Genomic DNA, 26,268 nt, shown 5'->3' with positions numbered 1-26,268 from the left:
AAAACTCCAAATTAGCCACTGGTAAAGGATATAACTTCTTAAACCTAGAAGAAGGATTAAAAGAAGCACCAGGCTTAGACCATTTTTTAGCAATCACATTAGAAACCGCATCTGGAACAGGAAAAACCTCAGGAGTAATCACAGAAGGTTTAAAAACAGAATTTAAATGTTTACTGGTTTTATTATCAAGAGGATCAGACTCCTCAATACCCAAAGTAACCAATAATTCTTTCAACAAAGACCAAATATATTCAATCTTTAAAAGATAAGAAGATTTATCAATTTCAATGTCTAAAGTAGGAACTTCTGAAGCAGAGGGATCCTCTTCAGAGGAGGATATTTCAGTATGTTGTCAGTCATCACAAATTTCATCAGTTATATGAGAAGTTTTAAAAGACCTTTTACGTTTATTAGAAGGCAGAATAGCAGGCATAGCCTTCTGTATTGCATCAGCAATATAATTTTTCATATCAACAGGGACATCATGTGCATTAGATGATGAGGGAACAACAGGTGCTGTACTAGAAATAACAGAAACATTATCGGCATGCAAAAGCTTATCATAACAACTGTTACATAATATAGCCGGAGATGTAATCTCAGCTTTCTTACAACAGATACACTTAGCTTTGATAGAACTGTGTTCAGGCAGCATGGTTCCTACAGCAGCTTCTGAGACAAGATCAGACAGACATCTTGCAAAATGTAAAAGAAAAAATAAAATTTAAACAAAATATCAAATTTCCTCATATAGCAGTTTCAGGAATGGGAAAAAATGCATATGCTAAATAAGCAGAAAAGCAAACAGCATAGCCAATCGTATTGAACTCGCATTCTATTGGCTGTTCCGATCAGCCAATAGAATGCGAGTTCAATACGATTGGCTGATTGGATCAGCTAATCGGATTGAACTTCAATCTGATTGGCTGATTGCATCAGCCAATCCGATTTTTTCTACCTTAATTCCGATTGGCTGATAGAATTCTATCAGCCAATCGGAATTGAAGGGACGCCATCTTGGATGACGTCCCTTAAAGGAACCTTCATTCGTCGGGAAGTCGTCGGTTGAAGAGGATGGCTCCGCGTCGGCTCCTTTGAAGATGGTTCCGCTCCGCTCCGGATGGATGAAGATTGAAGACGCCGCCTGGATGAACACTTCTACCGGATGGAGGACCTCTTCTTGACCCACTTGCGTGAAGACTTCTACCAGATCAAGGACCTCCTCTGCGCACCTTTAAATGAAGAATTTGGCTCGGCTGGGTGAAGACGACTCAAGGTAGGATGATCTTCATGGGGTTAGCGATAGGTTTTTTTAAGGGGGGTTTGGGTGGGTTAGAGTAGGGTATGTGGGTAGTGGGTTGTAATGTTGGGGGGGTATTGTATTTTTATCTTCAGGTAAAAGAGCTGATTACTTTGGGGCAATGCCCTGCAAAAAGCCCTTTTAAGGGCTGGTAATAGAGCTGATTACTTTGGTAGTTTAGAATAGGGTAGGGCATTTTTTTATTTTGGGGGGACTTTTTATTTTATTAGAGGGCTTAGATTAGGTATAATTAGTTTAAACTTCTTGTAATTCTTTTTTATTTTTTGTAATTTAGTGTTTAGTGTTAGTGCGACATTGGGGGGGCAGATTAGGGGTTAATAAATATAATATAGGGGTCGGCGGTGTTAGGGGCAGCAGATTAGGGGTTCATAGTATAATGCAGGTGTCAGCGATAGCGGGGGCAGCAGATTAGGGGTTAATAAGTGTAAGGTTAGGGGTGTTTAGACTCGTGGTTCATGTTAGGGTGTTAGGTGCAGACTTAGGAAGTGTTTCCCCATAGGAAACAATGGGGCTGCGTTAGAAGCTGGACGCTGCATTTTTGCAGGTGTTAGGTTTTTATTCAGCCCAAACTGCCCCATTGTTTCCTAAGGGGATATCGTGCATGAGCATGTTTTTCCAGCTTAACGCTACCGTAAGCAACGCTGGTATTGAGGGTTGATGTGGAGCTAAATTAGGCTCAACGCACCCTTTTCTGAGCCTACCGCAGCCCCTCAGACAACTCTAAATACCAGCGTTGTCTTAAGGGTGCGCTGGGAAAAAAAGCAGCGTTAGCTACGCGGGTCTTTACCGACAAAACTCTAAATCTAGCCGAACGTTTGTAAAACTGAGGTATGAGTGAGGTGGGAAGTGTATTTATAGGCATTTGAGGTTTGGGAAACTTCCCTCCTGGTAGGAATGTATATCCCATACGTCACTAGCTCATGGACTCTTGTCATTTACATGAAAGAAAAGGCCAATACCCAGGACGAAACGCATCTGTGTTATCACTATTTTAATCAATTTATTCATGTTTCTTACCCCTAGCACCTGATGCTGACGAATGCTGATATCACCCAGGAAACAGGGGGTGATTACATGATCTGAATTACTTTAGTACTATTGGTTGGTTAGGTACACTATTACTATTGAGGAATTATTATTATTACATACTATTAAAAGTTATTAAGTTTTAACTGTCTTACTCATGACTAGGAAAGAGTGCTAGTTAAGCCCCATATTATAGATGCTTAGGTGTAAACAGGAGGTCTATAGGTTCCTGCGTGCGATGGATGGCGTCATGTTCTAGCTTAATGACAAGAAAGAGGTAAATTCTTCTGAGCTGTGATCATATGTTCTGGTCTAATTCTTTATTCTTCTTTTCTTCCCACTTTATCCTGTTTGCCCAGCACTGCGCACATCTAGGTAATCAGCTATAGACGTAACCTGCCACAGTACAAAGCTCTCCTCCATATGATGACTTTATAATATTCATCACCTGCACTACTTACTCAGTATAGGCTTTTATTCTAGTGGTTTTGATTAATACTTTTGGATTATGCTTTACTGCTTATTATTTCTGTTGTTTATTAAAAAAATGTATTAAATAAAATATACTCAAAAAACAAAACAAAAAAAAGCTGAGTATATTCTGTTCAGACTGTCCTGGGCTATAAAACAAACAGCTCACAAAGGGTTATTCACAAACATTTATTAAAATCAGATTTATTATAGGGATATGGATGACAATATCATTAGTTCAGTTAAAGGGCCCCATGCCTGTACAGTATACATGTGATATACCTGTATATAGTGTGCAGTATACACGTGATATACCTGTATATAGTGTGCAGTATACATGTGACATGCCTGTACAGTATACATGTGATATACCTGTATATAGTGTGCAGTATACATGTGACATGCCTGTATATAGTGTGCAGTATACATGTGACATGCCTGTATATAGTGTGCAGTATACATGTGACATGCCTGTACAGTATACATGTGATATACCTGTATATAGTGTGCAGTATACATGTGATATACCTGTATATAGTGTGCAGTATACATGTGACATGCCTGTGCAGTATACATGTGATATACCTGTATATAGTGTGCAGTATACATGTGACATGCCTGTGCAGTATACATGTGATATACCTGTATATAGTGTGCAGTATACATGTGACATGCCTGTACAGTATACATGTGATATACCTGTATATAGTGTTCAGTATACATGTGACATGCCTGTGCAGTATACATGTGACATGCTTGTGCAGTATACGTGTGACATGCCTGTGCAGTATACATGTGACATGACATGCCTTTACAGTATACATGTGACATGCCTGTGCAGTATACATGTGACATGACATGCCTGTGCAGTATACATGTGACATGCCTGTGCAGTATACATGTGACATGACATGCCTGTGCAGTATACATGTGACATTCCCGTGCAGTATACATGTGACATGCCCGTACAGTATACATGTGACATGCCCGTACAGTATACATGTGACATGCCTGTGCAGTATACATGTGACATGACATGCCTGTACAGTATACATGTGACATGCCCGTGCAGTATACATGTGACATGCCTGTGCAGTATACATGTGACATGCCTGTGCAGTAAACATGTGACATGCCTGTGCAGTATACATGTGACATGCCTGTAAAGTATACATCTGACATGACATGCCTGTACAGTATACATGTGACATGCCTGTAAAGTATACATCTGACATGACTGTACAGTATACATGTGACATGCCTGTAAAGTATACATCTGACATGACATGCCTGTACAGTATACATGTGACATGCCTGTAAAGTATACATCTGACATGACATGCCTGTACAGTATACATGTGACATGCCTGTGCAGTATACATGTGACATGACATGCCTGTGCAGTATACATGTGACATGTCCATACAGTATACATGTGACATGCCCGTACAGTATACATGTGACATGCCTGTGCAGTATACATGTGACATGACATGCCTGTACAGTATACATGTGACATGCCCGTGCAGTATACATGTGACATGCCTGTGCAGTATACATGTGACATGCCTGTGCAGTAAACATGTGACATGTCTGTGCAGTAAACACGTGACATGCCTGTGCAGTAAACATGTGACATGCCTGTGCAGTAAACATGTGACATGCCTGTGCAGTAAACATGTGACATGCCTGTGCAGTATACATGTGACATGCCTGTAAAGTATACATCTGACATGACATGCCTGTACAGTATACATGTGACATGCCTGTAAAGTATACATCTGACATGACATGCCTGTACAGTATACATGTGACATGCCTGTAAAGTATACATCTGACATGACATGCCTGTACAGTATACATGTGACATGCCTGTAAAGTATACATCTGACATGACATGCCTGTGCAGTAAACATGTGACATGCCTGTGCAGTATACATGTGACATGCCTGTAAAGTATACATCTGACATGACATGCCTGTACAGTATACATGTGACATGCCTGTAAAGTATACATCTGACATGACATGCCTGTACAGTATACATGTGACATGCCTGTAAAGTATACATCTGACATGACATGCCTGTACAGTATACATGTGACATGCCTGTAAAGTTTACATCTGACATGACATGCCTGTGCAGTAAACATGTGACATGCCTGTACAGTATACATGTGACATGCCTTACAGTATACATGTAACATGCCTTACAATATACATGTGATGTGTCATATACCTATACAGTAACCATGTCATATACCTGTATAGTACGCATGTCATATGCATGCATGTGGGATCCTGCTGTACAAACCATATATGCTGTGTTATTTACAGTTTTGCACATGTGCACAGCACGTTACATACCAGAGGGCAATAGTACAAAGATTATATGAGATCAGCTCAGTGGGATCAGCATATGTGAAGCACATGTATGTATCATTAAGGTTACATACAGCACACAAATAACCTATTGGTTTTACATTAATAATAAGTGTGATTGCTTGTGCCTGGTGTGTGCCACAGAATGTCACCAGGAGTTGTAGTGATGGTGTCACTAGCATTAGGTGTGTGTGTCTACACAATATGTGCTATATACGCAGGGGGTACAATTTATAAACAACTCTCTCCAGTCCTTAGCTGATTTGTTAAAACTCCATAATATCTAATGTATTAAAGCCAATTTTACCCTGTGTGCGTGTTTGTGTGTATTCTATAGGTGCTAAGTACACACTATTATACAGTGAGTGTGTGTGTGTGTGTATTCTATGGGTGCTAAGTACACACTATTATACAGTGTGTGTGTGTGTATTCTATGGGTGCTAAGTAAACAATATTACACAGTGTGTGTGTATTCTATAGGTGCTAAGTACACACTATTATACAGTGAGTGTGTGTGTGTGTGTATTCTATGGGTGCTAAGTACACACTATTATACAGTGTGTGTGTGTGTATTCTATGGGTGCTAAGTACACAATATTATACAGTGTGTGTGTGTGTGTGTATTCTATGGGTGCTAAGTACACACTATTATACAGTGTGTGTGTATTCTATGGGTGCTAAGTAAACAATATTACACAGTGTGTGTGTGTATTCTATAGGTGCTAAGTACACATTATTATACAGTGTGTGTGTGTGTATTCTATAGGTGCTAAGTACACATTATACAATGTGTGTGTGTGTGTTCTATAGGTGCTACGTAAACAATATTACACAGGGTGTGTATTCTATAGGTGCTAAGCACACAATATTACACAGTGTGGGTATTCTATAGGTGCTAAGTACACACTATTATACAGTGTGTGTGTGTATTCTATAGGTGCTACGTAAACAATATTACACAGTGTGTGTGTGTGTGTTCCATAGCTGCTAAGCACACAATATTACACAGTGTGGGTATTCTATAGGTGCTAAGTGTATATATATATATATATATATATATATATATTTGTATATGTGTGTGTGTATGTATATATGTGTGTGTGTGTAGGGGACCATTACCACACTGTATACAAACCATAAGACCGCAATACTTGCACACTATAGTTACCCCCCAGTTATTAGCACACAGCTTGCTTCATTGTCTGTGTCAGGTTTTCACATGATGTATTCCCAAGCTGTTATATATATACACACACACACACACACACCCGTCCCTTAAAATACAGAACACTTATAAGTTACACATGCTGCAGGGTGTGCAGGGAGGAATATGAATAGTGCTGCCCAGAAACACAATACATGTTCCTCCCTGCACACCCTGCAGCATGTGTAACTCATAAGTGTCCAGGCAAACATGGCTGAGGTGGCAACCCTAATATACACACACACAGTAAGGGGAACAAGTGCATTTGGTAATTGCTTATGCATTGTGTGCCAGTGTACATACATGTGTGGTATGCTCAGTCACACGTATACTGAAATGACAGTCCTATATATAAATGTTTTTGACGTGGTCTCTTCATGCACAGAATGTGTCTCTCTTCTCCTGCAGTGACAGCGATTGGCAGCGAACACGCGATGTCACCTCCTGTGTCCTTAATGTGATGCCAAATATATCCTCATGGTATCGGTTTTGGTCCTAGAGATAAAATACAAAAGGAGGAGAGTTAGCAAACACAGAGAAACAGGAAATTTATTCTTACCTGATAAATGTGTTTCTTTTACGATACGATGAGTCCATGGATTTCATCCTTACTTGTGGGATTATCGCCTCCTGGTCAGCAGGAGGAGGCAAAGCGCACCACAGCAGAGCTGTATATATAGCTCCTCCCTTCCCTCCCACTCCAGTCATTCGACCGAAGTTAGGAAGAAAAAGGAAAAGCCAAGGTGCAGAGGTGACTGAAGTTTAACAAAAATAAAAGACCTGTTTTAAGAAAAACAGGGCGGGCCGTGGACTCATCGTATCGTAAAAGAAACAAATTTATCAGGTAAGAATAAATTTCCTTTTCTTTTACAAGATACGATGAGTCCACGGATTTCATCCTTACTTATGGGATACAATACCAAAGCTATAGGACACGGATGAAAGGGTAGGGACAAGACAGGGAACCTAAACGGAAGGAACCACTGCTTGAAGAGCTTTCCTCCCAAAAACAGCCTCGGACCAAGCAAAAGTATCAAATTTGGAAAATTTGTGAAGAGAAGACCAAGTTGCATTATTTTTGAATGCCCATGAGGAAGCCACAGCCCTAGTGGAATGAGCCGTGATTCGATCAGGAGGCTGCTGTCCAGCAGTCTCATATGCAAAATGGATGATACTCTTCAGCCACAAAGAAAGAGAGGTAGCCGTAGCTTTCTGACCCCTACGTTTCCCAGAAAAACACAACAAACAGGGAAGACGATTGACGGAAATCCTTAGTTGCCTGCAAATAAAACTTTAAGGCACGGACCACATCCAAATTATGTAACAGACGCTCCTTCTTAGAAGAAGGATTAGGACACAAGGAAGGAACAACAATTTCCTGATTAATATTTTTATTTGAAACCACCTTAGGAAGAAAACCAGGTTTGGTACGTAACACCACCTTATCCGAATGAAAAATAAGATAAGGAGAATCACATTGTAATGCCGAAAGCTCAGATACCCTGCGAGCAGAAGAAATAGCAAGCAAAAATAAAACTTTCCAAGATAGTAACTTAATATCTATGGATTGCATAGGTTCAAACGGAACCCCTTGAAGAACTGAAAGAACTAAATTCAAACTCCAAGGAGGAGCAATTGGTCGAAACACAGGTCTGATTCTAGTCAGAGCCTGACAAAAAGATTGAACATCTGGAACATCTGCCAGACGCTTGTGTAACAAAATAGATAAAGCAGAAATCTGTCCCTTTAAGGAACTAGCTGACAACCCTTTCTCCAATCCGTCTTGGAGAAAAGACAAAATTCTGGGAATCCTAACCCTATTCCATGAGTAGCCCTTGGATTCGCACCAATAAAGATATTTACGCCATATTTTATGGTAAATTTTTCTAGTAACAGGCTTACGCACCTGAATCAAGGTATCTATGACCGAATCAGAAAACCCTCGCTTAGATAAAAATAAGCGTTCAATCTCCAAGCAGTTAGCTGCAGAGAAACTAGATTCGGATGATGGAAGGGTCCCTGAATGAGAAGGTCTTTCCTCAAGGGAAGCTTCCACGGTGGCTGAGATGACATGTCCACCAGTCCTGCAAGACCACGCAGGAGTGATGAGGATCACCGAAGCCCTCTCCTGTTTGACTCGAGCAATCACCCGGGGAAGGAGAGCAAATGGAGGGAACACATAAGCTAGGCTGAAAGACCAAGGTACTGCCAAGGCATCTATCAGCTCGGCCTGGGGATCCCTGGACCTGGACCCGTATCTCTGAAGCTTGGCATTCTGACGAGACGCCATAAGATCCAACTCCGGCCTGCCCCAACTGAGAATCAGGTTGGCAAATACCTCCGGATGAAGTTACCATTCTCCCGGATGAAATGTCTGTTTGCTCAGAAAGTCCGCCTCCCAGCTTTCCACACCTGGGATGTGGATTGCCGACAGATAACAAGAGTGAGCCTCCGCCCACTGAATTATCTTGGCTACTTCTGACATCGCTAAGGAACTCCTTGTTCCTCCCTGATGATTGATGTAAGCTACAGTCGTAATGTTGTCCGACTGTAATCTGATGAACTCGGCCGCAGCCATCTGAGGCCAAGCCTGAAGCACATATTATGCTCTCAACTCTAGGATATTGATGGGAAGTAGAGACTCCGTTCGAGACCACACACCCAGAGCCATCAGGGAGTCACATACTGCTCCCCATCCTAACAGGCTGGCATCCGTTGTCACTATCATCCATGAGGGTCTGCGGAAGCATGTCCCCTGGGATAGATGATCCAGCGACAACCACCATAGGAGAGAGTCCCTTGTTCTCTGGTCTAGATTTATTTGAGGAGACAAATTGGTATAGTCTCCTGTAACGGTATAACCCTGGCATAAAAGGGCAGAGGCACAGGCAGCATACAGTAAATTTCCCCACTCCCTGCCCCCAAACATGAGTCAAAGCTCCATGGTGAGGGTCAAACAGATATCAGCCAGAGCTGTGGGTTTATTGTTCTTATATACACATTTTTACACATTAGTACCACCCACAGGGTTTTGTAAAACAACCAATAAACACATACAATACGCTCAGACACTCCCACACAAAATCATCCCCTCTGCCTGGGATGCAATTAGCTTACACAATGGTTGATACAATTACCTTACACAATGGTTGATACAATTATCTTACACAATGGTTGATGTAATTATCACAGACAGAGAAATACAGTTCAATTGCCATGGAGCCAAAGTCTTTCGTTATACAAAGGGGGCTACATGGCATAGCTATCTGGGGTATCACTGTTCAAATAGGGAAAGTACTGAATGACCTGGCTTGCGTGTCTTTGCAGGGGAAAAGTAAGCATTTCAACATGGGGCCATAGTCTAAAGGCAGCAGACGGGCAACCAGGCTCCTCCAATGCACAGTGGCGAGATTGGTCTCGTCACATCTCTCTCCTTTTCCAAACAGACTAACAGGGTATCTGACCTCATGCCGGTCAGTGCCCTGGTTAGTCCAGCAACCCACCCACAAAACACAATCAGCCGTACAGCCCACCCACAATAAATGGTCACTACACGTGGGTAGAGGAGAAACTTGTCCATGTCCAGGTGCCTCACTACGGCTGTGTGGGGGACTGGTACGCTGAATTGGTGGGTTGCGAGGTGGGCAGAGACTAGCTGTACTCTGCCCTGGTGCCAGCACTACCACGGAAGTAGCCTGGTGGGAGCCTGGTTGCTGGAGGGGGAGACCGATCGTCTCCCCTTTGGACAAAGCACCATGCTGCTGTGGGGGGAGACCGACTCTCTCCCCTTTGGCTAAACAGCCCTGTTGCTGGGGGACAGGACCGACTGTCCCTACCCCCTGTGCTGTAAGTGCAGAGACCACGGTCCCATCTGCACAGTTGTGGGGCTTACTGTCTCCCCCTGGTGCGTTAAGCTGCCGCTGGGGAGAGGGGGTAACAAGCTCCTCTCCCATACATACTTCCAGCCGCTGGGGAATGGAGACTGGGCTCCCAATCCCCTGCATCTCACTCTGCTGATGGGGGACAGGGCCAACTGTCTCTGCCCTCTGTAACTCAGCCTGCCGCTGGGGAATGGAGTCTGGGCTCCCAATTCCATACACATTCCTCTGTTGCTGGGAGACAGGACCAACTGTCTCTGCCCCCTGTAACTCAGCCTGCCGCTGGGGAATGGAGTCTGGGCTCCCAATTCCCTGCATATTCCTCTGCTGATGGGGGACAGGACCAACTGTCTCTGCTCCCTGTAACTCAGCCTGCCACTGGGGGATGGAGACTGGGCTCCCAATCCCCTGCATCTCACTCTGCTGCTGGGGGACAGGACCAACTGTCTCTGCCCCCTGTAACTCAGCCTGCCGCTGGGGAATGGAGTCTGGGCTCCCTATTCCCTGCATATTCCTCTGCTGCTGGGGGACAGGACCAACTGTCTCTGCCCCCTGTAACTCAGCCTGCCGCTGGGGAATGGAGTCTGGGCTCCCAATTCCCTGCAGGACCGGTGGAGAGACCTTGGTCCCATCTCCACCGGCCACCTGGGTTCCTTCCCAGTAAATATCCACAATATCTTCCCAGCTGAATGGGTCTGGATCTTTCACCTTGCTGTCCTGCTGAGCCTTCCCAATGGAGTGGAAGAGATCTTGGTAGTCCTGCTCCAGTTCCCACTCCAGGACTGCTAAGTGAGCCAGGTCTGGCTCTACCTCATGGGGGTCAGCCTAGTCATGCGCAGGGCTCCCAAAGTCAGGCTCTGCAAAGGACTCCCATAACAAGCCAGGACCATCAAACTCCTCTCCCTCTGGCTTGTCATGCTCGGCTATGCAGGGTATATACTGTGCCATATACCACCAGAGCGCCTGGTAGTCATCCTCCAGCCATAGCTCTTGCCATACCCGGTGCTCTAGATACTTCACCCATTCCTACAGGGGCTGCTCTCCCAGGAAGGGCATCCGCAGGGCCACTTGCTTCTGCAACCGCTGCTCTTCACTGGGGAGACTCTTACCCTGCTAGTATTGTACATTATCCAGGGCCTGGTACCAGATGCCTTTCCTTAATGCATCCCGGCCATCCAGGTCCTCCTCTTCGTATAACACTGCTGGTTCCATTCTGTTGCTTTTAGGGTCGCTGTACTGGGACATGCGTTACCCCCAACTTGTAAATCCACGAAATGGTGTCTCCTGTAGCTGTCCTTTTGGCTGTGGGAACGATCCCGTCGCTTGCCACCAATTGTAACGGTATAACCCTGGCATAAAAGGGCAGAGGCACAGGCAGCATACAGTAAATTTCCCCACTCCCTGCCCCCAACCATGAGTCAAAGCTCCATGGTGAGGGTCAAACAGATATCAGCCAGAGCTGTGGGTTTATTGTTCTTATATACACATTTTTACACATTAGTACCACCCACAGGGTTTTGTAAAACAACCAATAAACACATACAATACTCTCAGACACTCCCAGACAAAATCATCCCCTCTGCCTGGGATGCAATTAGCTTGCACAATGGTTGATACAATTACCTTACAAAATGGTTGATACAATTACCTTACACAATGGTTGATACAATTATCTTACACAATGGTTGATACAATTATCTTACACAATGGTTGATGTAATTATCACAGACAGAGAAATACAGTTCAATTGCCATGGAGCCAAAGTCTTTCGTTATACAAAGGGGGCTACATGGCATAGCTATCTGGGGTATCACTGTTCAAATAGGGCAAGTATTGAATGACCTGGCTTTCATGTCTTTGCAGGGGAAAAGTAAGCGTTTCAACATGAGGCCATAGTCTAAAGGCAGCAGGCGGGCAACCAGGCTCCTCCAATGCACAGCGGCGAGATTGGTCTCATCACATCTCCATTCCACTGACTGAGCATGGTCAGTTGCAGAGGCCTGAGATGAAACCGAGCAAATGGAATGATGTCCATTGCCGCTACCATCAATCCAATTACCTCCATGCACTGAGCCACTGATGGCCAAGGATTCGTCTGAAGGGCTCTGCATGTCTCCAGAATCTTTAATTTTCTGACCTGTGTCAAAAAGATCTTCATGGATAGAGAGTCAATTAGAGTTCCCAAGAAAGGAACCCTGGTTTGTGGAACTAGCGAACTCTTTTCCAGATTTACTTTCCACCCATGAGTCCTCAGAAAAGATAGAACAATGTCAGTATGAGACTTTGATAGCTGATAAGACGACGCCTGGATCAGAATATCATCTAGATAAGGCGCCACTGCAATGCCCCAAGGTCTTAGAACCGCCAGCAGAGACCCCAGAATCTTTGTGAAAATTCTGGGTGCCGTGGCAAGACCAAAAGGAAGAGCCACGAACTGAAAATGTTTGCCTAGAAAGGCAAACCTCAGGAACTTGTGATGATCTCTGTGGATAGGAACATGAAGATATGCATCCTTTAGATCCACAGTAGTCATAAATTGACCCTCCTGGATCAATGGAAGAATTGTACGAATAGTTTCCATCTTGAAAGGGCAACCAGGCTCCTCCAATGCACAGTGGCGAGATTGGTCTCGTCACATCTCTCCCCTTTTCCAAACAGACTAACAGGGTATCTGACCTCATGCCGGTCAGTGCCCTGGTTAGTCCAGCAACCCACCCACAAAACACAATCAGCCGTACAGCCCACCCACAATAAATGGTCACTACACCTGGGTAGAGGAGAAACGTGTCCATGTCCAGGTGCCTCACTACGGCTGTGTGGGGGACTGGTACGCTGAATTGGTGGGTTGCGAGGTGGGCAGAGACCAGCTGTACTCTGCCCTGGTGCCAGCACTACCACGGAAGTAGCCTGGTGGGAGCCTGGTTGCTGGAGGGGGAGACCGATCATCTCCCCTTTGGACAAAGCGCCATGCTGCTGTGGGGGGAGACCGACTCTCTCCCCTTTGGCTAAACAGCCCTGTTACTGGGGGACAGGACCGACTGTCCCTACCCCCTGTGCTGTAAGTGAGAGACCACGGTCGCATCTGCACAGTTGTTGGGCTTACTGTCTCCCCCTGGTGTGTTAAGCTGCCGCTGGGGAGAGGGGGTAACAAGCTCCTCTCCCATACATACTTCCAGCCGCTGGGGAATGGAGACTGGGCTCCCAATCCCCTGCATCTCACTCTGCTGATGGGGGACAGGACCAACTGTCTCTGCCCCCTGTAACTCAGCCTGCCGCTGGGGAATAGAGTCTGGGCTCCCAATTCCCTACACATTCCTCTGTTGCTGGGGGACAGGACCAAATGTCTCTGCCCCCTGTAACTCAGCCTGCCGCTGGGGAATGGAGTCTGGGCTCCCAATTCCCTGCATATTCCTCTGCTGCTGGGGGACAGGACCAACTGTCTCTGCCCCCTGTAACTCAGCCTGCCACTGGGGAATGGAGACTGGGCTCCCAATCCCCTGCATCTCACTCTGCTGCTGGGGGACAGGACCAACTGTCTCTGCCCCCTGTAACTCAGCCTGCCGCTGGGGAATGGAGTCTGGGCTCCCAATTCCCTGCATATTCCTCTGCTACTGGGGGACAGGACCAACTGTCTCTGCCCCCTGTAACTCAGCCTGCCGCTGGGGAATGGAGTCTGGGCTCCCAATTCCCTGCAGGACAGGTGGAGAGACCTTGGTCCCATCTCCACCGGCCACCTGGGGTCCTTCCCAGTAAATCTCCACAATATCTTCCCAGCTGAATGGGTCTGGATCTGGGTCTTTCACCTTGCTGTCCTGCTGAGCCTTCCCAATGGAGTGGAAGAGAACTTGGTAGTCCTGCTCCAGTTCCCACTCCAGGACTGCTAAGTGAGCCAGGTCTGGCTCTACCTCATGGGGGTCAGCCCAGTCATGCGCAGGGCTCCCAAAGTCAGGCTTTGCAAAGGACTCCCATAACAAGCCAGGACCATCAAACTCCTCTCCCTCTGGCTTGTCATGCTCGGCTATCCAGGGTATATACTGTGCCATATACCACCAGAGCACCTGGTAGTCATCCTCCAGCCATAGCTCTTGCCATACCCGGTGCTCTAGATACTTCACCCATTCCTCCAGGGGCTGCTCTCCCAGGAAGGGCATCCGCAGGGCCACTTGCTTCTGCAACCGCTGCTCTTCACTGGGGAGACTCTTACCCTGCTAGTATTGTACATTATCCAGGGCCTGGTACCAGATGCCTTTCCTTAATGCATCCCGGCCATCCAGGTCCTCCTCCTCGTATAACACTGCTGCTTCCATTCTGTTGCTTTTAGGGTCGCTGTACTGGGACATGCGTTACCCCCAACTTGTAAATCCACGAAATGGTGTCTCCTGTAGCTGTCCTTCTGGCTGTGGGAACGATCCCGTCGCTTGCCACCAATTGTAACGGTATAACCCTGGCATAAAAGGGCAGAGGCACAGGCAGCATACAGTAAATCTCCCCACTCCCTGCCCCCAACCATGAGTCAAAGCTCCATGGTGAGGGTCAAACAGATATCAGCCAGAGCTGTGGGTCATTTTTACACATTAGTACCACCCACAGGGTTTTGTAAAACAACCAATAAACACATACAATACTCTCAGACACTCCCACACAAAATCATCCCCTCTGCCTGGGATGCAATTAGCTTGCACAATGGTTGATACAATTACCTTACACAATGGTTGATACAATTATCTTACACAATGGTTGGTACAATTACCTTACACAATGGTTGATACAATTATCTTACACAATGGTTGATGTAATTATCACAGACAGAGAAATACAGTTCAATTGCCATGGAGCCAAAGTCTTTCGTTATACAAAGGGGGCTACATGGCATAGCTATCTGGGGTATCACTGTTCAAATAGGGCAAGTATTGAATGACCTGGCTTTCATGTCTTTGCAGGGGAAAAGTAAGCGTTTCAACATGGGGCCATAGTCTAAAGGCAGCAGGCGGGCAACCAGGCTCCTCCAATGCACAGCGGCGAGATTGGTCTCATCACATCTCCATTCCACTGACTGAGCATGGTCAGTTGCAGAGGCCTGAGATGAAACCGAGCAAATGGAATGATGTCCATTGCCGCTACCATCAATCCAATTACCTCCATGCACTGAGCCACTGATGGCCGAGGATTCGTCTGAAGGGCTCTGCATGTCTCCAGAATCTTTAATTTTCTGACCTGTGTCAAAAAGATCTTCATGGATAGAGAGTCAATTAGAGTTCCCAAGAAAGGAACCCTGGTTTGTGGAACTAGCGAACTCTTTTCCAGATTTACTTTCCACCCATGAGTCCTCAGAAAAGATAGAACAATGTCGGTATGAGACTTTGCTAGCTGATAAGACGACGACTGGATCAGAATATCATCCAGATAAGGCGCCACTGCAATGCCCCGAGGTCTTAGAACCGCCAGCAGAGACCCCAGAACCTTTGTGAAAATTCTGGGTGCCGTGGCAAGACCAAAAGGAAGAGCCACGAACTGAAAATGTTTGCCCAGAAAGGCAAACCTCAGGAACTTGTGATGATCTCTGTGGATAGGAACATGAAGATATGCATCCTTTAGATCCACAGTAGTCATAAATTGACCCTCCTGGATCAATGGAAGAATTGTACGAATAGTTTCCATCTTGAAAGATGGAACCCTGAGAAAATTGTTTAGACTCTTGAGATCTAAGATAGGTCTGAAAGTTCCCTCTTTTTTGGGAACTACAAACAGATTTGAATAAAGCCCCTGTCCCTGTTCCTGAATTGGAACCGGACAAATTACTCCCATGGAGGATAGATCTCTTACACAGCGTAAGAACGCCTCTCTCTTTATCTGGTCTAAAGACAATTGAGAAAGAAGGAATCTTCCTCTGGGGGAAGAATTTCTGAACTCCAGTTTGTATCCCTGAGATACTATAGCTATTGCCCAAGGATCTTGAACGTCTCTTATCCAAGCCTGGATGAAAAATGATAGTCTGCCCCCTACTAGATCCGGTCCTGGATCGGGGGCCGTCCCTTCATGCTGACTTGGGTGCAGCAATGGGTTTTTTGGGTTGTTTGCCCTTGTTCCAAGCCTGGTTGGGCCTCCACGTGGGCTTGGGTTGAGAATAGCCCCCATCCTGCTTAGTGGAAGAGGAAGAGGGGGTTTCCTTGAAATTTCGAAAGGAAGGAAAATTACTCTGTACTCTGAAGACCCCTCTGTTTGGATTTCTTATCCTGAGGGAGGAGGTGACCCTTGCCACCCGTGATGTCAGAAATAATTTCTTTCAAGTCAGGACCAAACAAGGTCTTTCCCTTGTAAGTGATAGCCAAAAGCTTAGTTTTGGATGACACATAGGCAGACCAGGACTTTAGCCATAAGGCCCTATGTGCTAAGATTGAAAATCCTGAGCTCTTACCCGCCAACTTGGTAATTTGCAGAGACGCGTCTGTCACAAAAGAATTGGCCAACTTAAGAGCTTTAATTCTATCCTGTATCTCTTCCAAAGAAGTCTCAGTTTTAAGAGATTCCTCCAGAGCATCAAACCAATAAGGAGCCGCCGTGGTAACCGTGACGATGCAGGCTGCCGGTTGCAAAAGTAACCCTTGATGAACATAAAGCTTCTTAAGAAGACCCTCTAATTTCTTATCCATAGGGTCCTTAAAAGCACAACTATCCTCAATAGGGATAGTAGTTTGTTTAGCCAAAGTGGAAATAGCACCTTCCACCTTAGGAACCATCTGCCAAGAATCCTTGATAGAATCCGCTATGGGATACATCTTCCTGAAAACGGGAGGAGAGAATGGAATACCTGGTCTCTCCCATTCCTTAGCAATAATTTCCGAAGTTCTTTTGGGAACTGGAAAAACATCTGAATCTGTCCAAATTACTCAATTTTTCTGGAGGAACCACGATTGAATCGCAGTCATCCAGAGTCACCAAAACCTCCTTCAATAACAGGCGGAGATGTTCCAGTTTAAACCGGAAAGACACTACTTCTGAATCCGTCGGTAGCAGTGCGCTATCCGATTCAGAAAGCTCACCTTCAGATAAGGGCTCCAATTCAGATCCCTGTAATGGCATGTCTGACATCGCTATTAAAGCATCTGAAGTCGTATTAGCCACAAGGTCGTCCTTCCTTCTGCGTTTGCCTTGCAGGACGGGAAAGGCAGACCACGCTTCAGAAAGTGTAGAGGACATAACAGCTGCTATGTCCTTTTGAGTAAATGCAGCTGAAACTGCAGAGGTACTGGACTGTGCCTGGGTAGGCATTAGGGACTGTGACGCTTGGGGAGAAAGATGCGGCATACTCTGATTCTCATCGGTAGAACCCTGAGAAGCATCCGCTTTTGTTAAATCCTTATCAAAAAAACATTTGTTCTCTGAACTGTAAAGCCCTCTCAGTACACGAGGGACAAAAAGCAACAGGAGGTTCCACATTTGCATTGAAACATAATGAACATGCAACATACCTAATATCATCCATATTAGCAGATAAACAAAAACAGACTTGGTCTTGGTTTACAAATAAATAATAAACAAGAACCTCTGAACAAAGTGTGTAGCTGTGCCTTTAAAAGAAATTTTCCCAAAGTTACAGCACTCACACACCAACCAAATTACAAAGGAGACATAAGGGGAATATCAAAAGTAAAAATAAGTAATTAAGTAATTAAACCCTTCACCACAGGCCTGTTAAACTAAGCCTCCTCTGCCGCTTCAACAGCTTTGCTGAGGCACCTACCTACCCCCTCAATGTCTTCTCCGCTCCAATATACTCTGCCTAAGACCGCTTGCTCTTAATCATAAAACCATGCGGTCCCGGCAGTGAATGAGGCTCCGATTTCACTCTCATCCACGCTGAGTATGTCAATCACAGCCGCACGGCTTCCAGAGTGCGGGAGAAAAACTCCGCCCTTCGTGGGCGTCAACCAACTCCTAGCGTCTGTCTCTTAAGAAAACCGTGAGCCGTATGTCACTGCGAGAGCAGCTGCAAATACCATGCGATCTGGCCCCAATAAAAGTGCTTTCCCCATGAAAATAAAGCTTCTCATGAAAGTAACACACACACCGGATCCCCATAATCACCGGAGACATGTTCCGTAATTAGGGTCAGCCATGTTAGCCCCAGCGTCAGCCCAAAGTCCATCTGCGCTCCCGCATATCAATACAAATGTGTCCTGAGCGTCCCTGTCTATCCTCCCCCTCCGCATCCTCCATAACATCTGTAGAGAGGCCCTGGGGTAAAATTAGGGAGTCATAGAATAAAGGCTGCAGCGATTCCTGAGTTAAAGCTGTCCCAGAAAAAAAGAGCTGCACATACCTTGGTGCTGATCGACAGCATGAACCATCCCACAGCTATGAAGAAGTCTTCTTTCCCTTCTTTCCAATCTGTGGAGACATACAGGGCCTTAGTTAGAATTGCTAAGACCATATTAAGAAGGGCAGCACACAGTATGGGAAGCGCAGTGAGAAATTAATCCCACCAGTTCCCAATGCTTTAAAGCCACCTGTAGCTCTGCTAACAAGAGGCTGACCAGGTCCTGGCTACACCCTGATATAAAATAGTACACACTGGCACCATTTAAAAATAAAAAACTCTTGATTGAAGAGACTAAACTAACACCTCACTTTACCTCTTCCTATTCCTAACACAGGCAAAGAGAATGACTGGAGTGGGAGGGAAGGGAGGAGCTATATATACAGCTCTGCTGTGGTGCTCTTTGCCTCCTCCTGTTGACCAGGAGGCGATATCCCATAAGTAAGGATGAAATCCGTGGACTCATCATATCTTGTAAAAGAAAAGGTTAATATTTTACTGTTTTCCCAATAGCAATCACAAACAAAAAAAGTGTTAACTTGCTAACATCTGCACCGTGTAGTATCAGCCCAGGCTTACGACATACACAGGAGTTACAGACAGCGCATGAATAGTTAAATATGTATCTGCACCGTGTAGTATCAGCCCAGGCTTACAAAATACACAGGAGTTACAGACAGCGCGTGAATAGTTAAATATGTATCTGCACCGTGTAGAATCAGCCCAGGCTTGCATCATGCACAGGAGTTATAGACAGCGCATGAATAGTTAAATATGTATCTGCACCTTGTAGTATCAGCCCAGGCTTACATCATACACAGGAGTTACAGAGACAGCGCATGAATAGTTAAATATGTATCTGCACTGTGTAATATCAGCCCAGGCTTACAACATACACAGGAGTTACAGACAGCACATGAATAGTTAAATATGTATCTGCACCGTGTAGTATCAGCCCAGGCTTACATCATACACAGGAGTTACAGAGACAGCGCATGAATAGTTAAATATGTATCTGCACTGTGTAGTATCAGCCCAGGCTTACAACATACACAGGAGTTACAGACAGCGCATGAACAGTTAAATATGTATCTGCACCGTGTAGTATCAGCCCAGGCTTACATCATACACAGGAGTTACAGACAGCGCATGAACAGTTAAATATGTATCTGCACCGTGTAGTATCAGCCCAGGCTTACATCATACACAGGAGTTACAGACAGCGCATGAACAGTTAAATATGTATCTGCACCGTGTAGTATCAGCCCAGGCTTACAACATACACAGGAATTAAAGACAGCGCATGAATAGTTAAATATGTATCTGCACCTTGTAGTATCAGCCCAGGCTTACATCATACACAGGAGTTACAGACAGCACATGAACAGTTAAATATGTATCTGCACCGTGTAGTATCAGCCCAGGCTTACATCATACACAGGATCTACAGAGACAGCGCATGAACAGTTAAATATGTATCTGCACCGTGTAGTATCAGCCCAGGCTTACATCATACACAGGAGTTACAGAGACAGCACATGAATAGTTAAATATGTATCTGCACAATGTAGTATCAGCCCAGGTTTACATCATACACAGGAGTTACAGACAGCACATGAACAGTTAAATATGTACCTGCACCTTGTAGTATCAGCCCAGGCTTAAATCATACACAGGAGTTACAGACAGCGCATGAATAGTTAAATATGTATCTGCACCGTGTAGTATCAGCCCAGGCTTACAACATACACAGGAGTTAAAGACAGCGCATGAATAGTTAAATATGTATCTGCACCGTGTAGTATCAGCCCAGGCTTACAACATACACAGGAGTTACAGAGACAGCTCATGAATAGTTAAATATGTATCGGCACAGTGTAGTATCAGTCCAGGCTTACAACATACACAGGAGTTACAGAGACAGCGCATGAATAGTTAAATATGTATCTGCACCGTGTAGTATCAGCCCAGGCTTACATCATACACAGGAGTTACAGACAGCGCATGAATAGTTAAATATGTATCTGCACCGTGTAGTATCAGCCCAGGCTTACAACATACACAAGAGTTACAGACAGCGCATGAATCGTTAAATATGTATCTGCACCGTGTAGTATAAGCCCAGGCTTACATCATACACAGGAGTTACAGAGACAGTGCATGAACAGTTAAATATGTATCTGCACCTTGTAGTATTAGCCCAGACTTACATCATACACAGGAGTTACAGACAGCGCATGAATAGTTAAATATGTATCTGCACCATGTAGTATCAGCCCAGGCTTACATCATACACAGGAGTTACAGACAGCACATGAACAGTTAAATATGTACCTGCACCTTGTAGTATCAGCCCAGGCTTAAATCATACACAGGAGTTACAGACAGCGCATGAACAGTTAAATATGTATCTGCACCGTGTAGTATCAGCCCAGGCTTACAACATACACAGGAGTTACAGACAGCGCATGAACAGTTAAATATGTATCTGCACCGTGTAGTATTAGCCCAGGCTTACATCATACACAGGAGTTACAGAGACAGCACATGAACAGTTAAATATGTATCTGCACAGTGTAGTATTAGCCCAGGCTTACAACATACACAGGAGTTACAGACAGCGCATGAATAGTTAAATATGTATCTGCACCATGTAGTATTAGCCCAGGCTTACATCATACACAGGAGTTACAGAGACAGCGCATGAATAGTTAAATATGTATCTGCACCGTGTAGTATCAGCCCAGGCTTACATCATACACAGGAGTTACAGACAGCGCATGAATAGTTAAATATGTATCTGCACCGTGTAGTATCAGCCCAGGCTTACATCATACACAGGAGTTACAGAGACAGCACATGAACAGTTAAATATGTATCTGCACCGTGTAGTATCAGCCCAGGCTTACATCATACACAGGAGTTACAGAGACAGCACATGAACAGTTAAATATGTATCTGCACCTTGTAGTATCAGCCCAGGCTTACAACATACACAGGAGTTACAGACAGCGCATGAACAGTTAAATATGTATCTGCACCGTGTAGTATCAGCCCAGGCTTACATCATACACAGGAGTTACAGACAGCGCATGAATAGTTAAATATGTATCTGCACCGTGTAGTATCAGCCCAGGCTTACATCATACACAGGAGTTACAGACAGCGCATGAATAGTTAAATATGTATCTGCACCGTGTAGTATCAGCCCAGGCTTACATCATACACAGGAGTTACAGACAGTGTATGAACAGTTAAATATGTATCTGCACCGTGTAGTATTAGCCCAGGCTTACATCATACACAGGAGTTACAGACAGCACATGAATAGTTAAATATGTATCTGCAACTTGTAGTATCAGCCCAGGCTTACATCATACACAGGAGTTACAGAGACAGCGCATGAATAGTTAAATATGTATCTGCACCGTGTAGTATCAGCCCAGGCTTACATCATACACAGGAGTTAGACAGCGCATGAATAGTTAAATATATATCTGCACCGTGTAGTATCAGCCCAGGCTTACAACATACACAGGAGTTACAGACAGCGCATGAATAGTTAAATATATATCTGCACCGTGTAGTATCAGCCCAGGCTTACAACATACACAGGAGTTACAGACAGCACATGAATAGTTAAATATGTATTGGCTATGATAATAGCGAAGATCTAAAAAAATAATTTTTTTCCTTTTGCGATTGTTTTATATATTTGTAATGCACACGCTGAATAACTATTAACATAGAAATTATTTGATTGGGCTAGATTACAAATGGCAGGCTATTGTTAGTGATATCGCGACCACGCTCATTTACGTGAATTTTACAAGCTGAAAGTAAACAGGTGGTTTCTACTGCAAACAAAATTTGCCCTTATTGGGTTAGCTGGAGTGAAGACCGTGCATAAAGCATAAGGGTTAAAATATAAGTATATCAAACACATCAATAATACATTAAAATAAAGTGTTACACTTGTATATAAGGTTTCTAATAAAAAATATAAATATTAAAACTTTTTTTTTTATAAGGGATAAAATGTATTTGGTATATGACAAGATGTTTGACTAAAAAGACTAATATATAATACGTATATGTCTAAGAATGTGCATATATGTAAATGTATGTGTATTTATGTGTTTATATGTATATACATACATACACATGTAAACACATGTACTGTATACACACATACCCATTTATCTATAAAACTTTGGAGCCCTTTTCAGTTAATTACCTCAAAACTTGAAAAATCTGTTTTTTTTTAAAAAAAAAAAAAAGTTTTTTATTGAGGTTATCAGAACATACACAAGACAACATGGCTACAAAATTCGAAATGAAAAAGAAATGTCACATTTGAACAAAAGTTATATTATTCATATACCGCTTTTAGAAATAATGCTGACTTTCAGAGCTTAATAATATACATCAAAAGCAACAGTCTGTCTCTAAATTATACCAACCTAAATGAATGTTAAGCCTATGAAAAAGAAACCTCTTTTTTGTGATATACATTATAATGTGGAAACGACAGCTCAGGTTTCTTATGAAAAAAAAAAAAAATGCGGTGAGCTGAGTTTCTGAGTGGATCAGAGGGTAAGGGGGATACAGCGGGCCAGAGCCGCTCGAGTGGGAGTAAAGGGTCTTAGTATTAGTCAGTAGTTGCCTGTAGGATAAACATTCAATTTAAACAAAATAAAGAACTAGTACATATGCCGATAAACACACATTCTCCCTTTTTTATATATGCCCTAGGTAAGAAAGACAAGCATAGAGATAACAATTCTGCGTCACCTAATATCCATAGATGGAATCTATGTGAGGTTCAAGAGTAGCATGGAGCCTGCCATAGTGAGATAAAAGCACTAAGCTTGTCTGTTGGGCAAAGTCATAACTAACTTAGCAGTAACATAGGGGAGAAAGTGAGAACATGAATATTATATCTAGTCTTCTGGTAATGAACTAGGAATGGTGATGTGCAGCTATTAGATGTATAGGGACTCTCAGAGTGTTTAGGAGACAGGAGGGAATTATGGCCAATCATGTTAAACCATGGTACTGTAAAGTTAGTAGGAGAGCTGTGAAGATGTATCCACCCTTTTGCTGAGGAGGTAGAGTAGTAGCAGGAATTTATATGACCATGAGCAGCCACATGAGATAAATTAGTAACCTAGTCGTGTCTATTCCCTATGAACTCATATTAGGTGTAGTAACCTGCAGAACCTAATGACCAGCAATGCTCAGTGTGGTGGACAGCTAAATTGACTAACTGGTCTAATATGATAGTGATATAGGCAAAATTGGTTCCCCTCTGGTTTAGCCCCTTACTAGTTGAGGCAAAATAATAATACAGGAGTTAAATGGAGATGGGGGGGAAGTATAAATGCGTGGTTCCATCTTAAATAGAGTTATAGAGCTAAAAGCGCTCGCAGGTGACCACTATGTAATTGTGTGAGAATGGAATATACATAACTAGCTAATGGGTTTTTATAGTTGGCATAGTTTAAACCACCCTTGTGAGGATGTGAAAGTCCTAGCGACCAGATAAACACAAAACAAATTAACTATCAAACTGAAGTGGTCAAGATATATACACTCATAAATATAACTGAACAGACTTAACATTGAGGCTTCCCTTCAAAAGAAAAAGAAAGCAAATAAAATAACAACAGTTCAGTTGCCATTAGAGTCACTAGCTTCCAAAACACAGGTGCCGATGTAGGGGAGACAACGCAGAGATAATCAAAAGAGCTCCGCATATCCTAGGGTTATCCTATTCCTACTCTGCATAGGCTCAGTGTCCCGAGGGTAAGGTTGGAAGGGTTCATTAGCCAGTTGGCCTTTGGCTGCAGTATCGCTATACAGTCAGGGGAGAGATTGTGCGCTCTTACCACACTCCGTTGTAGAGGATCTCTAGCGCTGGTGTCCGGAGCTATAATTGAGTCCCAAGTAGTACCCGGTAGACCGTCCGCATCTCCCCAGACCCTGACTGAGAGCAAGTTCACTTTGATTTGAGTCCAGTGAGCAGGAGCAGCAAAAGGGAAAGGACTACAGTCACTCACGTATTGCTGCTCAGCCTGTATGTTACTCGGTTCCACAGCGCCCATGTGGCTGAAGTCATCGGATGGCTCTTGGTCAGGCTGGGGTTCAAAAAAAGGGTCAGTGTCTACAGGCTGTTTGCTGTAGCGTATGGTTGTAGTGTCTGACCTCTCTGCCTTGTAAGAGCTGTCATCCTCCCCTGTGTGCTGCATACGGGCTAGAAGTGAGAGATGATTGAAATGCCTCTCCATTTTATTTTCCAAGGCAGCTAGCAGGGTCATTATTGTTGAGTAGCATTCCTCCTCCATGACAGCCTAAGTAAGGCTTACCGCCATGCACCACAGTAAGGCCCAACGATCTGGAGTGTGTAGTAGAAATATATCTCTGATAAAAAAGGTATCAGGAGGTGCAGAGATTTATACAGAGATCTTCTTAGTTGGAGATATCAAATTAGATGGCTGTAGTTTGTAGGAAAAACAGCTGATTTATAGACACTGTTTGCTCCGGTTTCATTTATGCTGCCATCCATGTTGGTTGCTGGACACGCCCCCCCCGAAAAATCAGTTTTAACCACTTCACAACTGACATATCCTGTACGTTGCACAGTATATTTAATAGGTTTACTAGCTCAGCTTTGGCGACAGTGGTGAAACTCACTTGCGGAGGCATGCAGATATAGCGAGACCTGCACTATTTCTGAGGCCACATAAGGGGTATGTGAACAACTGGCCAACATACAGGGTACATCACCGGTCTTTAAGGGGTTAATAAATTGTAATATTTTATAATGAGTTTTACTATGCATTTAAAGGGACACTGAACCCAAATTTTTTCATCCGTGTTTCAGATAGAGCATGCAATTTTAAGCAACTTTCTAATTTACTCCTATTATCAATTTTTCTTCGTTCTCTTGCTATCTTTATTTGAAAAAGAAAGCAAATAAGCTTTTTTCTTGGTTCAGAATTCTGGACAGCACTTTTTTATTGGTGAATGAATGTATTCACCAATCAGCAAGGACAACCCAGGTTGTTCACCAAAAATGGGCCGGCATCTAAATTTACATTCTTGCATTTCAAATAAAGATACCAAGAGAATAAAGAAAAATTGATACTAGGAGTAAATTAGAAAGTTGCTTAAAATTTTATGCTCTATCTGAATCACAAAAGAAAAACTTTGGGTTCAGTGTCCCTTTAATGAACATATTTTATATTCCAATGATCTTCACTTAGAAGAAAATGTTCTTAGTATTTTTAAATATATATTTCTGTATATATCTGTATATATCTATACCTGTATATATTCATATAGATATATAGGTGTAAATATATATTTCTGTATATATCTGTATCTATCTATACCTGTATATATTCATATAGATATATAGGTGTAAATATATATTTCTGTATATATCTGTATATATCTATACCTGTGTGTATTCATATAGATATATAGGTGTAAATATATATTTCTGTATATATCTGTATATATCTATACCTGTATATATTCATATAGATATATAGGTGTAAATATATATTTCTGTATATATCTGTATCTATCTATACCTGTATATATTCATATAGATATATAGGTGTAAATATATATTTCTATATATATCTGTATCTATCTATACC

General features: G+C 43.5%; 1 protein-coding gene across 3 annotated transcripts in view; it reads right to left on the bottom strand.

Annotated features, from left to right (window-relative positions):
* Window positions 1-2,993: 2,993 nt before the first annotated feature.
* The window catches only part of NOS3 (nitric oxide synthase 3), a 720,543-nt gene continuing 697,268 nt past the window's right edge, over window positions 2,994-26,268 (bottom strand). For 2 of the 3 annotated variants that reach the window (XM_053713262.1, XM_053713263.1), the window contains one exon: window positions 2,994-6,898. In XM_053713262.1, the coding sequence (XP_053569237.1) occupies window positions 6,779-6,898 (120 nt within the window). In that variant the 3' untranslated portion in view covers window positions 2,994-6,778. The remainder of the gene's footprint in view (window positions 6,899-26,268) is intronic. The other variant, XR_008402467.1, reaches the window with a different exon arrangement.

The sequence above is a fragment of the Bombina bombina genome, chromosome 5 (assembly GCF_027579735.1).
Source record: "Bombina bombina isolate aBomBom1 chromosome 5, aBomBom1.pri, whole genome shotgun sequence".
In the NCBI taxonomy this organism is placed as follows: Eukaryota; Metazoa; Chordata; class Amphibia; order Anura; family Bombinatoridae; genus Bombina; species Bombina bombina.
This window is presented reverse-complemented; position numbering and strand designations above follow the sequence as displayed.